Source organism: Euprymna scolopes, chromosome 8 (genome assembly GCF_053919585.1).
Source record: "Euprymna scolopes isolate OS-2025 chromosome 8, ASM5391958v1, whole genome shotgun sequence".
NCBI lineage: Eukaryota > Metazoa > Mollusca > Cephalopoda > Sepiida > Sepiolidae > Euprymna > Euprymna scolopes.
This window is the reverse complement of record NC_136489.1, coordinates 101945958-101960289: the sequence shown is the minus strand read 5'-3', so window position 1 is coordinate 101960289 and position 14332 is coordinate 101945958. Positions and strand designations below refer to the sequence as shown.

At 32.8% G+C, this 14332-nt stretch overlaps 1 protein-coding gene across 2 annotated transcripts in view; it reads right to left on the bottom strand.

Moving 5' to 3' along the window:
• Positions 1-3851: 3851 nt before the first annotated feature.
• Positions 3852-14332, bottom strand: part of LOC145283674 (transmembrane anterior posterior transformation protein 1 homolog) — a 132009-nt gene continuing 121528 nt past the window's right edge. For both annotated transcript variants that reach the window (XM_080132686.1, XM_080132687.1), the window contains 2 exons: positions 10124-10269; positions 3852-4796 (listed from right to left, as the gene is read on the bottom strand). In XM_080132686.1, coding sequence (XP_079988812.1) covers positions 4094-4796; positions 10124-10269 — 849 coding nt within the window. In that variant the 3' untranslated portion in view covers positions 3852-4093. The remainder of the gene's footprint in view (positions 4797-10123; positions 10270-14332) is intronic.

The window sequence follows — 14332 nt, the reverse complement described above, 5'->3', positions numbered from 1 at the left end:
CAGCCCTGTCTGCATTCTTTGGAAAGGGTACCTCAAACGATTAGCAATAAACTAACTCTTTCTCAAATGGAGACGACAAAGCCTAGGAGAGTAGGTCTAATAGAACTGCACAGGACCAACAACGGAAAATGTAATTTCAGTAATGACCTAGGCTCTGCTGACTTTGGTGCTGAAGTCTTCCACAATAATGCCGGACATCTTAGTAACATCACTCAAATTTGCAACATTTGTTCACTCATTTGAAACAAATTCAGCGATTGGTTTAATCCATAAAATTATCTTGATTAGCCAATGAAAACATATCTTACAAGAAAACAATCTGCATAATTGAAGAATTTGTACACAATAAAGTGGATAATGAGGGTTACTTCAAAATACTGTTGTATAATACCATACAGAAGACAGATATACAATCTTTGTAAAGTTAGACTGATTTCAAAGCCGTTTTGTAAATATCTAAAATTTAAAAATCTATAAATCTAATTACAAATTTGTCTATCAGTCTATATTTACTTTCCTCCCTTCAAAAAGCAAAGTTAAACAAAAGGTTTTTTTTTTTTTTTTTAATGTGGGGGAATATCCAGCTCTTCCACTCCCTAGAAAAATAAAAGGGGGGGGGCAGCCTGGATAGAGATGAAAATAAAAATTGACAGTCTAGGAAGACCTCTCTTTTTCACTAACCTCTACAGTAAATATTTATTTGCATAAGCTTATTTCATTTTTATTGGATGAAAATGATTTTATTCATGAAAAATAACTAAAATAACATTTCTACTATTGTAAAATTATATTTTTATTCTGCATTTTGATATTTTCATTTACTGTGGAAAACGAAGGTAGCGTCCATATTTGAAAAAGTTTTCACTGTTTGAATAGTAGTGGCTAGAGTACTTATTTGTGTAAGAGAATATTAACTCCTATTTCCTATTAATATCACTAAAATAGATAATGTTTTTGATAAAATTGATTTGAAACATGAAAAAAATATGGTCTTATAATAAACTAGAATGTTTAATGTGTTTATAAATTAACAAAATGTTGATTTCTGGTGAAATAAAATGTAAAATGATACTAAACTTTTGTTAATAACTGGTCACCCATCAAAATAAATATCATGCAAATCATTGCTTAACTTAAATGACAAAATAGAACAATGTCGACAATCACATTACTCTTCCCCTCGTCCTCTATTCATTTCTGCAATCTCAATGAATATTTATTTGTATAAATTCTATTTTTCATTGAATAGAAATTATTTTATGAAAAATTTATTTTTTATTTTATTTTTTTACCATTGCAGAATCATATTTTTATTTTACATTTTGATATTATTCCCATTTACTGCGGAGAACCAAGATGTTCATTTGAAAAATGTTTCTCTTGTTTCAAGGGTTACTTTTTATTTTTTTTTAGATGCATTCACATAATTCTACGAAAATGCAGTTCACTGGAAATAGTGTTTTTGTTTGTTTTTTTATACGCAAATAACCCATTCTTTATTTTCAGATGAAAGTGAATTCACTATCATCATCATCATAGTATTCTGTTTAACTATCATTTTATGGCTTAAAGAAATTGTCTTTCAAGCCATCTCTAGCCAGGTCTTTATCTATCCCTCTTTCTCTCAAGTCCATTCTTATCACTTTCTCCCATGTTTCCTTTGACTTTTTCCTGTGCACTTAATCTGTTGCCTAAATTGCTCTACAGCTACTAACTTAATAATATTTCTCTCCATGCAACGCATGTCCTCAACTGTCACTAGTCAGATCTCACTTTACAAATTGACCCTGCTACCTTAACTATTTTACATCAAACTCAATAACTCTCATCCATTCTTTCAGCATGATAATACTATTAAAGTCTACTCTTTTACATGCATCTCCCTATAGTGTCTAGAGTTAATTTTCCACTGAGGTCATCAGATCTAAGTGAGTGTTTAAGGCTGACATCATATCATCCTCATATCATTTCTATCCATGGCTAGATTTCACTTTCATACAGTATTACACTTTTTTAATGGAAATTGCTCCAAACAAAGCATGAAGCCATTTAGAGATGTAAGGCGCTAAAAATATATATATACTACTTCAAGGTTAAAAACTTGCTAACGATAGGTGTTAGATAAAATATATTCTGACCCAGAAAACAGCAATTCTTCGCTCTTTGTCAGAAACATCATTCATGGAATGTGAGGACAAAAGACTTAAAAAAAAAAAAAAAAAAAAAAAAAGAAAAAAGAGCTATGTGGCTACTGAAAGTAAACCCAAGATCCATTTTCTACTCTCCTTGTACCTGATAGACTATTTCCTTGGTTGACAACACTAACACACTACTGGTTAGTAAAATCACAAGTTTTACAAACTTTATCATCCACTCACAGCTTTTGCACCTGCTCCACCCTGTGCTCCAATAATATCACCGAGGTAACAAAATGTCTTGACAACCTCAATGACTTTGGATCTAGATATACTTTTTCCACATTTCTGTCTTAGACTTTGTAGAAGTGTAAGCCACTTTGAGCTTCAGATGGTTCGCTGTTACACACAAGTCCTGGTAGGTGACTTGTTTGTAGTAGACAGTTCCACAGAACAAAATATTCTTACCGTGTCGAAACCCGGGAAAGAACATGTGAAATTGCTCCAGAAAAGGTTTAATATTTATGAAGCAATTCTGGTTCCTGATTGGTTTGTAGCAGAACGTGAATTAATTTGATTTGTCAATTCTTAGCAGCATCGTTTATAAATAGAATCGTCCGACTGTGTGGGATCATACCCCATTATAGGATCAAAATATTGCAACAGACTTGTTGCACATAAACTGGTAATCATCTCTCAACCTATCAGTGCATTTCTTGTGTTACAAATACTTACAAGCACTACAAAAATACAGAGCTATATCCAACTCCAGTTATAGCAAACCAATGTACTTTCTAACTTCTGGTGTAGCCACTACTGAAAGCAGTGGCAAGGCAAATCAGTTCCTTCACTTTTTTCTCTCACGTTTATATCTCCCCTGTGCATGTACTCATATTTTTTTTTTTTTTTTTTTTTTTAAAATTTTTTTTCTGATCTTTCTTTCTTTTTTTTTATTTAATAATAATTGAAAAGTTTTTCAGGCTTGTTTTAATCAAGAATTATTGAAATTAGTTTTATTTATTTTTTTTTTAAAGAATTATTGAAAACAGTTTTTGCATTATTTTCTTTTTTTTTTTTAAAGAATTATTGAAAACAATTTTTGAAATCTTAAAACTATTTAGAGAATATTATGTATTGGATACTTTTTTTTTTTTTTTTAAAAGATGTTTGAAATTTTGTTATTTTGATTTTAATAATTTCATTCGTTATTTTGATTTCAATAATTTTATTTTTATACTTTTATAAACATATATTTATGATATAAATTCTCATAAAAACATTTTTAAAATTAAAAAAAAAAAAAAAACGGATTTTTATAATTTCATAAATATCTTTGTTATAAAATTTAAAATGAAATAAAACCTTTTACTTTTTTAATTTTGTTATTAAAAGTGCAAATAAAGACTTATTTTTATCTGTATAATTTTGCTAATTTTTATTGTATATTTTTCAATAATGTCCTTTTTCTCACATTTTATTTTGATAAATTGTTTCACAATAGGAATACTGTGGAACAATAAAAGTAGTAGCAGCCACACCGGAAGTTAGGAAGTACATTAGCTGACTATAACCCCAACTCTCTTTTCACAAAGGGAATAATCTACACTCCTCTTTCTGGGAGGTTTCCAACACTACAACCACTGATAAGAAATTCATTTACAAAATTAAAAAAAAAAAAAAAAAAATTAAATAAATCAATAAAATTTATCAAAGCAATCAAAGTATCAATATTTTTTATTATTATTTCGACGATCATCCTCATTTTGAAAACCATTGGGGGAGTGTGGGGGAGGGGTATGGCAGTTATCGCAGTCAATTTTAATGTAATTATATTTTGAAGTCATTATCATCAAAAGTATTAAGACAAACGTGGCTGCCAGATCAAACAGGGGTCAGAATTGAGAATAAGGCTCATTGACAAAGATGAACACGAACCGCGGATCTAAAAAAATGCTTTGTCAGAATGGCACAGATTTACGCTTTTCACTGTTTCCTATATTATAGTCCATACTTGTCGAACGCTCCTGACTCGCTTCCCGATCCGACCACAACAAAGTGTCTTTTTCACTTAAACTCACTGCAACATTCATGCCGCTGTCCATCGAAGGCAGAGGTTGATGTTCAATCACATGAGGTGACACCGGTTTAAACTGCGACAATTTAATGGCAAGTTCCTTGGCTGTCGCTTCGTCAGCTGCTGGGGTTGCATCCGCAGCAGGGGACGGAGCAACTACATTGGCAATTTCATCTTCCCAACTTTGGTCGGCAGAGATGAAACTGCTACAACGGCTGCCAGTTCCTGGCGACAAAGTGCTAGCTGAAGAGGCAGAGACTGTGGCAGTCGTGTTCAGAAATGATGCAGAAGTGGTTTTGGTCGGGGTGGGAGGAGGAGTGGAGGGGGTGATGGTAGAGAGAGAGGTTCTCGTGGATGGAGTGCTAACTTTGGAGGGAGTTGTTCGATGTCTGAGATTAGAGTTTGTTCTAGTTGTCGTCGTGCTGCTGCCTTTGCTGGCTGAAGAGGCCCGACTGGACTTGGTCAACTTTGTCTTAGGTGGTGAGGAGGGAGCAGAAGACGAGGATGATGAATTGTTTTGTCCATAGATCAATTTATTAGCTCGCCCCAGCAAAAGCATCGTGTTCAGAACTTTGGTGGACATTAAACTGTAGAGAAACAAGAAAAAAGTAAACACATAAAATAAAAAAATAGATATAAAAATTATATTAAAAAAAACACCCAAAACATCAAGCGACTATGCCTCCCAAAAAACAAAAGCCCACCCACACAAATGATAAAAGTGGCTTTTGTGAATTTGTTTTCATGAATTTCACAGCAGAAATTGTGATTTGGAACTTTTGATTAAAACACTAGTTCATTAGGCATTACTTTTAGCCTGCCACAAGACCAGAACTTGAGAATACCAGATGCTCTGAACCAATCAACCATTTAAGTAATGAGTAGGTTCAGTATCGCAATAATTTCAATATGTCACATTATTTATTCCATGTTACTGATCATTATAAATATTATTATTTCATGCATCCACATTATGAAGTTTTATCAGGAGAAATTCTATTTTATGCATCGATTTTCAGTATTTATTTCAACAGTGCTCAGTATGCGAGTAGAGCTAGGTAGTAAGTTATGAAAATATATGGCAATTAAGCTACACTGATCATAAATACATAAAGCTTCGGGGGCGAGGTAACAAAAAAATTTACCTCATTTCATCTGAATGAGGTCTCACTAGGCTAATGAATGGAATTAATAGGGTGACCCAAAATAAAACGGGCCCCAACTCTAATTAGGCCCCGTTTCTTAGTGTTTTGTCCATATGAAATAACACTTTGGTCATAACTAGTTTATTATATTCAAAACATCACATCAAAACACTAGGGTCTTTGGCCTTTTTTTTTCTCCGTTGACTGTAAAATGCTCAGAAAAACAATTGAATGTCCTGTTTTCTTTGGGGGGTCACCCTGTACACACACATACTGGTGTGGTAATAATTTTTCTAGTTAACCAATCAGATTCTTTATTATTATCATATATATATGTGTGTGTGTGTGTGTGTGTGTGTAAGATTAATCAGAATAAGAAAAATCAGAACTTTTGGGGGTATCGGCATTGGAACATTTTATGCTCATTTTCCAATGCCAAAAACATTCTTTCACTTTCATCTTTGTTTAAAACTTAATTTTCAACTGCTGGTATTAATGATAAAATAATACTCATATACACCAAACCGAAAATATATGCACATATTACTTGGGTAATTTACAATAATCCTGCCCCCCCCCCCATCTTAATTCTATAGCTAAATATTTAAAAATAAGGATCACTAATTTAAAACAGTATCAGTAATTGTACCAGAATCAAGAAAAAAAAAAAAAAAATCAGGAAATATATATATATATATATATATATTATTTTAAAATCATATTCCAGATAAAGAGAACAAACAAATGTACTAAAGTTGTTTACAGTTGTTTCAAGACAATATGTATTTTTAGTTATACAATGCAATATGAAAATTGTTCAAACTGTAATTCATCAGAAACATATTTTATATGTACCCACATAAAATGTTATTTTTTTTTTAACACTATTGTTGTATAAAGAATCCCAAGTTTGAAAAGATGCACCTAAAGCATGTTGACCAAACTATTGTGAAAATAACAATGAAGATGAAAATAGCATTCTAAATAACCAATCCTTATCTAAAAAATTCTGAGACCTATTTTATTTGCTATCAAAGATTCTAAGACTTCACAGGTCTTGTAGCATTCATACTCAAAAGTGAACGTTATGGTTGAAAAAAAAAAAAAAAAAGAAGAAAATCCCAAAAAACATTTTATTAAATATGGCAAATTTTTTACTTGGTGGTGTAGGGATCTAAAGGAACTCTCCTGTGTTAGTCGCATTAACTAGGAGTTAGCTTCCTTAATTTGCTAGTTAGAAAGTTTGTAGTTTAGTATGTTAGATGCAAGATGTCTGGCGCTTCAATATTCTTTAGAAATTATCTTGTCAGTGCTTCATGAAAAACCTTTGCCATGCTTAGGGGCTCCATGGTGTCCTAAAGTTTGGGAAACTTTGCACTATATTACGCTTACTAAAAAGGAGATAAGTTGACAGAGGAGATAATTGAGTTCTGTTGCTTACGTCATGTGACGAATGTAATTCAAAATGTTGGACAAAATTTATTCCCCACATAAACTTAATCTAAAACAGTTTTTAATTAATAATTAATTTTTCTACATTATCATTTCCCATAATTTTTGGATATATTACTACTTGCAACATAACAATTATGTATGTACCATTTGTTTTACTTGAAATTCAACATTTCTTTTCGTTTGTATAATACAGAAGCACCAGATGTCTTGCTATAACCTCTATGATATCCATTAAGGCCCAGAGAAGAAGTGAGCCTCGAGTTGTTATCCTAGTTGCACCCCATAATCTTAAGAATCAAAACAGAAACCTTCGCCCATGTGGGTACACTCTATCATATAATGTATTTGTTATTTTTTATCTATATAATAATATTCTAGAGCACTTTGCATGTATGTTATCCCTACGGCTATGACAACAGAATATTCTTATTGTTTTGACTCTCGAGTATATATCTAACACGGATACACACTTGAGAGTGAAAACAATGAAAAGAATATGCTGTTGTCCTAGCCTTAGTTATCACCTTTCATACAAATTTAAAAAGAAACAAATAAGATCATAAGATCATCTGATCAGGAAAATGATGATTGGTGATGGATCTGATGTCACTAATGTAAAAATATTCTAACTTAACTCATTTTAGAACAAATTATTCCAAAATCAAATTATGTTGTCCTGTCCACTAAAATTGTACAATATTAAATACATTTCAAAAAGTGACATTCATTTTGATTAATATGAAGAATATTTAACTGACAGTGACTTTTTATGGCAAGAGACATATTCATTTTATTTAAAGTAGAGTTAGTGACAATTATTTTTATGGAAGAAAGGGTAATTATTTTTCTTAAGAGCATTGAGCCCGAAATAGATTTATTTCAGAAAACAGATTGATGTAACGGACATCATGGAATTTCTATGAAGAACTGCTAGTGTTAAATAAATATGGTATAATCTGTTTTATTTAGCATCTCACTTTCTGATTAATGGCTCATAGTTTGGTACGAAACTTGTGTACCAGCAACACAACCGAGATGACGCTAAAAATTAACAAAGAATAGTACAGATAATCACCTGATTTCCTTGGTAAAAATCTGAATCATTTTATGCATTGTATTACATATTAATGACCCTATGTCAATAGCGATTAAGTTAGCTAGCATGGATTTTGACAAAGGGCCACACTTAGTACATGTCATAATGACTCAAGTTTGCCAAACAGAATCATTCCCAGGGTTGAATCAAGAATGGCCGACATATAAGGCCAAAGTTAAGCATAAGTTAGATAAGTTAGACAAAATAGAGATACAAATTGAGATGACGAATGGCGTTGTGTATTTTGAGTTGAGATAAAACAAAGGATTTCAAATGAGTCTGTCTGTGGAAGCTGTGCAAAGGAGACATCACCAATAATGTGTGAAACAGTTGGCTAATAATATAAAAAGAAAACTTTGATAATCACTAAGTGCAAAATGTTACCCCAATATCTCTGCCCACATGTCACCATTTTAGTTAAAAAGTTAACTAAATAATTAGCTCAAAGAACCTTAGTCGTTCTATCTCCAATGAGAGTCAATTCTCTCCCAAAATAAAAACTTTAAGAAACTCTCAGCAAATGTCTTTCTGTATTTCCTATTTAGGATTTATTAATCTAACTAAACAGATGAATGGCCACAAATGGAATGCAGTGACAATGAAGAGAAACCGCAGCATCAGACAAAAATGGTAAAAGACCTGCAAATGCATAAACAACTTTTTCTTATCAAAAAGTATTACAATTGGATAAACCAGAAAAAGTGTAGAAATACAGTTTATCAAACATCATAAAAAATATAGCAAGAATTGCCCTGGAGACTTCCTGTCACTATTAAAGTAAAAACTCAAAGACACAGACACTGACAGTTGTTATTAGCTGACATTCTTCAAACTTATATCTCATATCAACTTCTAGTAGCTTCTTTCCAAGAACTGAAGGATTATGGAACTCTCTTCCTGCTGACTGTTTTCCTCTTACCAATAGGCATCTGCTGTCTTTGCGATAATCATCTTTCGTTCTTGTTACCTTCTTACATCAAGTGGCTTCATGCCTTGTCTGGAGCGATTTCCATAAGAAAAGAAAAATTTTTTTTCAAACATAACCACACTAATCAGCTCCTCATTGACTAGAGAACTGTATGACCAGCATAAACACAAACTCAAGACAGAAAATAAAGTGAGAAAAAATGTATCCTCACTAACTTCTACCGATATTACTATTTTTTAAAATTTTATTTGAGAGTCACTACTTATGAAGGCCCAAAGGCCACTTGAGAATAAGAGTTAATGAAGGCAAGGTAGTAGTTTAGTAATTGTTAATGGTGTAAATTGGGTAGAATTTGATTATTTGTGGGGACGGCTCAACAAGAACTTGTTTACATTGGATTTGAAGGGTACCATGTTGTATTCAACATAGAAGCAGGCCAGTGGAACAGTGTTCCACAGACAGGCAGTTCTGAGAAAGAAGCTTTGTTCATGAAATCTGCGTTTAGATTTAGGCACAGTTAGAGAGTAGGGGAAATCGTATGTAGTGGTTGTAAGTTGAGTATGTTTTTTGTGAAAGTTTGGCAAGGAGGAACTATAGATTAAAGTTCAGTTGAGCACTTGCCATGAAAACAACGATAGAGCAGAGACAGGCTAGCAAATTCTTTTTTCCTTCCAGAAATATTGAAGAGAAATTAAATGGTTCTTGTCCAATATCATCCCATATCCAAACAAACAAAAATAAAGAAAAATCTATATGATGTATTTATCAATGGTTAAACGAAAATATCATTAAAAAAAATCACGTAAATTGATCAAGTAGTTTTATTTTTATAAAGAAAATGATTTTAAGTGATCAATGGGCATTTGTAGGCATTACACCATAAATCTATTAAGTATGAATTATTGAGTTATAGCCCTTGTTCTTTTGAGATTTTTTCAAAATGGCGGGCAAGCCAGTCGCTGCTGGATTATTCGTAAAATCTGATTTTCTTATTTAGAAATGAAACTACTTGATCAATTTATGTGATTTTTGGTATATGATATTTCATTCCATCATGGGTATGTACATCATACAGATTTTTTTTTTTTTGTTAATACAAGGAAAATTCTAAACAAGACTATTAACTCATATTAATAAAACCTTTTAGTTTTTGTCGTGTTACTGCGTTTGTTCATTCTTACACTTTAATCCACTATAAGAGTAAGAATTATTTTTTTATCTGCTTGTGACAATGAATTGATGAAGATAAAAATGCAAGCTTCTTCCCATGTATGCATACATTATACATACCAAAGGTAGACCATAACCATGACAGCAAACCCCAAATAACCATGTACTTTGAACGAACGAACACAAACTTGGTAGAGAATGCAGGCCAGAGGAAGTGGTGTGAAACCCATTCTGCGAGATAGCAAATCTGAATGGTCCGTGAAAGCCTAAAAAAAAAAAAAAATAAAATAAAAAAAAATTATAGATTGAAATGTGCAGAAGTTTTTTTTTTTTTTTTATTACATTATCATCATATTCTGTTTTACATCTGTTTTACATGCTTGCTTGTGTTGGGCATCTTTTAGAAATTAACTTCCAAACTAACCAATCTAGTCAGATATTTATTTATTATTTTTGCTCTCAAATCCAACCTTATCACTTCATGTTTTCCGTTATTTTCTATTGCTATTATAACTGTTCTACATTTTAAGAAAAAAAAAAAAAAAATGACTTCTTCGGAAAAAGTTAGCTCATTCTGATCGGAATAGTGAATAGTGAAGCAGATATCAAGTATCACTTTCTTCCATGCTTTACTTGGCCTTTTTCTGATGAATGACCCTATTATCTTAACTGTTCTACTAAACCAAGCACTCCTCTCCATTCTTTCAATGTGACCAAACTAACAAAGTCTCCTGTTCTGCATACACCTCCCTATACTGTCTATATTTAATGTTCCTCTAAATCATCAAATCTAAGCAAGTCTTTAAGATTCACACTACACACATGTTTAGATCTAATGACCTCAAAGGAAGATTGTTTAATATTACATATTACTAAGTAATAATGTTTTGTTTTTTTTTAAATTTAAAAGTAGAATGATTATCAAATAAGGTTACTTGGGTATAATTGACAAGATTTGACTATAGTTTAACCTGTCCTCATGTGCGAGAATGAATATCTGATTGGTTGAATCTAATGTGACAGAGAAATTTGGAATTAGTTTGACAATAACAGATCAGAACTTAGAAAAGAAGTCAACTGATTTCATGTTTTATGACACAGAAAATGCACTGTACGAACAGTTTTGCGAGTTTTTTTTTAATGACATTTTTAAAAAGAATTCAAACTTAAAGTCATACTGATGTGATAAAGGGAGAAGAAATGGGGGGAAAAAGAGTAAATAATAAAAAAATTGGGTTTTACACATTTTTTTCATAAAATGTTGACTTCTCTTGTCTACCATGAATAAGGTCTGACTTTGTGATGAAAAGACCTTTTCAATCTCTTTTTATGCTTTCCTATAAAGGTGAATTACTTCCTCTTTGTTCATTTTTCTGTTATTCATGCAGAGATTTGACAGCTGTGTAAACCTTGCTAGAATAAAGCCTTTTCAAGTCTGTCATAGTTTGAACCATCTTTCCCCTCATTCCTTTCTAGAATCTCGAGTAAAAGATTATACAAACTATGTGTACTTCCTTCATGCATTTGTAGCGATTAAATCCTTTAATTTATTTTAAAACAATTTTAATTGCTACCTTTACTTGGTGTTGGTACATTTCCATAATTTCCAGGATGTATGGATGGTTTATGTTACTTTCTTTCAATGCCATTAAGCTGGACATGGAGTCACTGAAGATAAGGAATTTATTCTCGCTAGACTCTCGGACTAGTTCTAGACCATCTTAATAGCCTGTAACTCTGCGGTGTATATAGAGGCACTGTCTGGTAATCGGACTTGCTTGTGTGTATTATGCATTTTTGCTGCTGCTCCTACTCTTTCAGTTATTTTTGAGCCATCTGTATAGATGGTTTTGTATGTGGAGTATTTATCCCTTAGCTCTAGGAATTTGTTTTGATAGGTTTGGTAGTTAATCTGTTTTTTAGCTGTTTTAATAGTCGTGTCAATATATGGTTCTGTGATTGTCCATGGTGGAGTATTATTAATTGTGTAACTTTGTATGTTTTTTGGTTCTTCGTATCCTTCTGTAATAGCCTTTTTAAGGCGATATCTCAGAGGTTTAACAGCTGTAGATTTGCTGGTATAGAAATGTTCATACATGGATGTATATATTTTTTCATGAGCAGGATTTTCTGGTAGACTTTTAAATGTCAGCGTATATTGGAGCAAGAGTTTTTCCCATCTCAGGTGGAGGAGGAGTTCATTAGCTTCTGTGTGCAGGCTTTGAATAGGCGATGTTCAGTAGGCTCCTAAACAGAGTCTGAGTGCTTGGTTTTGTATGGGCTCAAGTTTCTCTAGATATGATTTCCTTGCTGAGTTATATATAATGCAACCATAGTCCAATTTAGGTCTAATGAGTGCTCTATATAGTAGGAGCATGGTTTCCTTGTCTGCTCCCCAGTTTGTGTGTGATATTATCTTTAGTATGTTTAATGCTTTTTGGCATTTTTTTTTTTTTTTTGGGTGTTTCTATATGTGGCTTGAAGTTAAATTTATTGTCCAGGATCATCCCCAGATATTTGGTTTGCTGTACCATTGGTATTGCATTGTTATTAATTTTTAGTTGTGAGTTATGATGATATCCTTTTTTTTTTGCAAAAGTGCATGCAAACTGTTTTGGTTTTTGAGAAGATAAACCCATTTTCATCAGCCCATTTCTCTATTTTGTTAAGGCATTCCTGTAATTTTTTTTCTATTGTTGACATATTAGGGGATGAATAGGTGATTGAAAAGTCGTCTACAAAGAGGGATTTACCAATGTTTGTGGTCACTACTTTACCAATACTATTGATTTTTAGCAGGAAGAGTGTAGCGGATATCATACTGCCCTGGGGCACTCCCATCGCTTGTTCATGCACTTCAGATTTTTCTCCTCCAAGGCACACCCTAAAAGTACGGTTTTTAAGGAAATTTTGTATAAATGTTGGCATCCTTCCTCTGATTCCCAGGTTGTGCGGGTCCCTCATGATGCCGTATTTCCATGTGGTGTCGTATGCTTTTTCTAAATAAAAAAAATACTGACACCACATGGTGGTTTCTAATTAGTCCATCTCTTATGTAGGATTCCATCCTAACCAACTGATCCATTGTGCTCCCCTTTTTTCCTGTAACCACATTGATGTTTGTCTAATATCTTCTTTTTTTTCTAATATCCATACGAGAAGATCGTTTACCAGTCTCTCCATAGTTTTGCAGATACAGCTAGTTAGAGAGATAGGGCGGTAATTTGTTGGATTCGAGAGGTCTTTGTCAGGTTTTAGGATTGGTATGATTGTGAACTCTCGCCAAGCGTTAGGTAAGTAACCCAAGAGCCAGATATTATTGAATATGTTTAGAAGAGTATTTAATGAAGTTTCTGGTAGTTGTTTCAAAAATTGGTAATGGATTTCATCTGATCCGGTAGCAGTATCTTTGCTTCTATCCAGAGCGCTTTTAAGTTCGGATAGTGTGAATGGTAGATTATATTTTTCTGTGTTGTTTGAGGTGAAATTCAGTTTTCCTTTTTCTGCTTCTATTTTGTAGTTTTGGAATGTTAAAGTTGTGGTGTTTGGTTGAAGACTTTTTGTTTAGTTGTTCAGCAAGTAAGTTTGCCATGTCCTTTTTTTCAGTGCATTTTCCACCATCAGTTTTTTTAAGGTGTATAGTGGGGTATTGGATTTGTTTCCCATTAATTTTCCTCACCATGTCTCATACTTTCTTGCTAGGTGTTTTATTATTTAATTTAGATACATAATCTTGCCATGTTTGCCGTTTGGCTTTTTTTGGTTATTTGTCATGCTTTTGCAAAGGCTTGCCAGTAAATCTCTAAATTTGTTGTGGATGGATTTATCCTGAATTATTTTAGGGCTTTTTTCCATTTCTTGATTGTTTCTTTACACTCTTTTGTGAACCATGGTTTATGCTTACTATTTTTCTTTGAAGTTTTGGGGATTGTTTCCTCTGATATTTTTATTAACCTTTGAGTGAACGTTGCTACTGGGCCAGGTTCCTGAAGTATTTCATTATTTATTTGTGCTTGGCAGAGATTCCTGAATGTGGACCAGTCAGCTCTCTTTAGTTGCCATTTTGATGCTCCATTTTCTATTGTGGGATTGTTTGTTTTGATGATAATTGGATAGTGGTCACTACCACACTGTTCTTCATGGATACCCCAATTAAAGTCCATGTAAATTGTCGGAGAGCTAAGTGTTAGATCTATGGCCGAGGTTGTTCCTGTAGGTGGATGTAGGTAGGTGTGTTTGCCGTTGTTCAGTATACATATTTCTGTAGTTTCTAGTATGACTTCTATTATTTTTTGTTGTGGTTTGGTTGTCTGTCTCCCCAAAGATGAC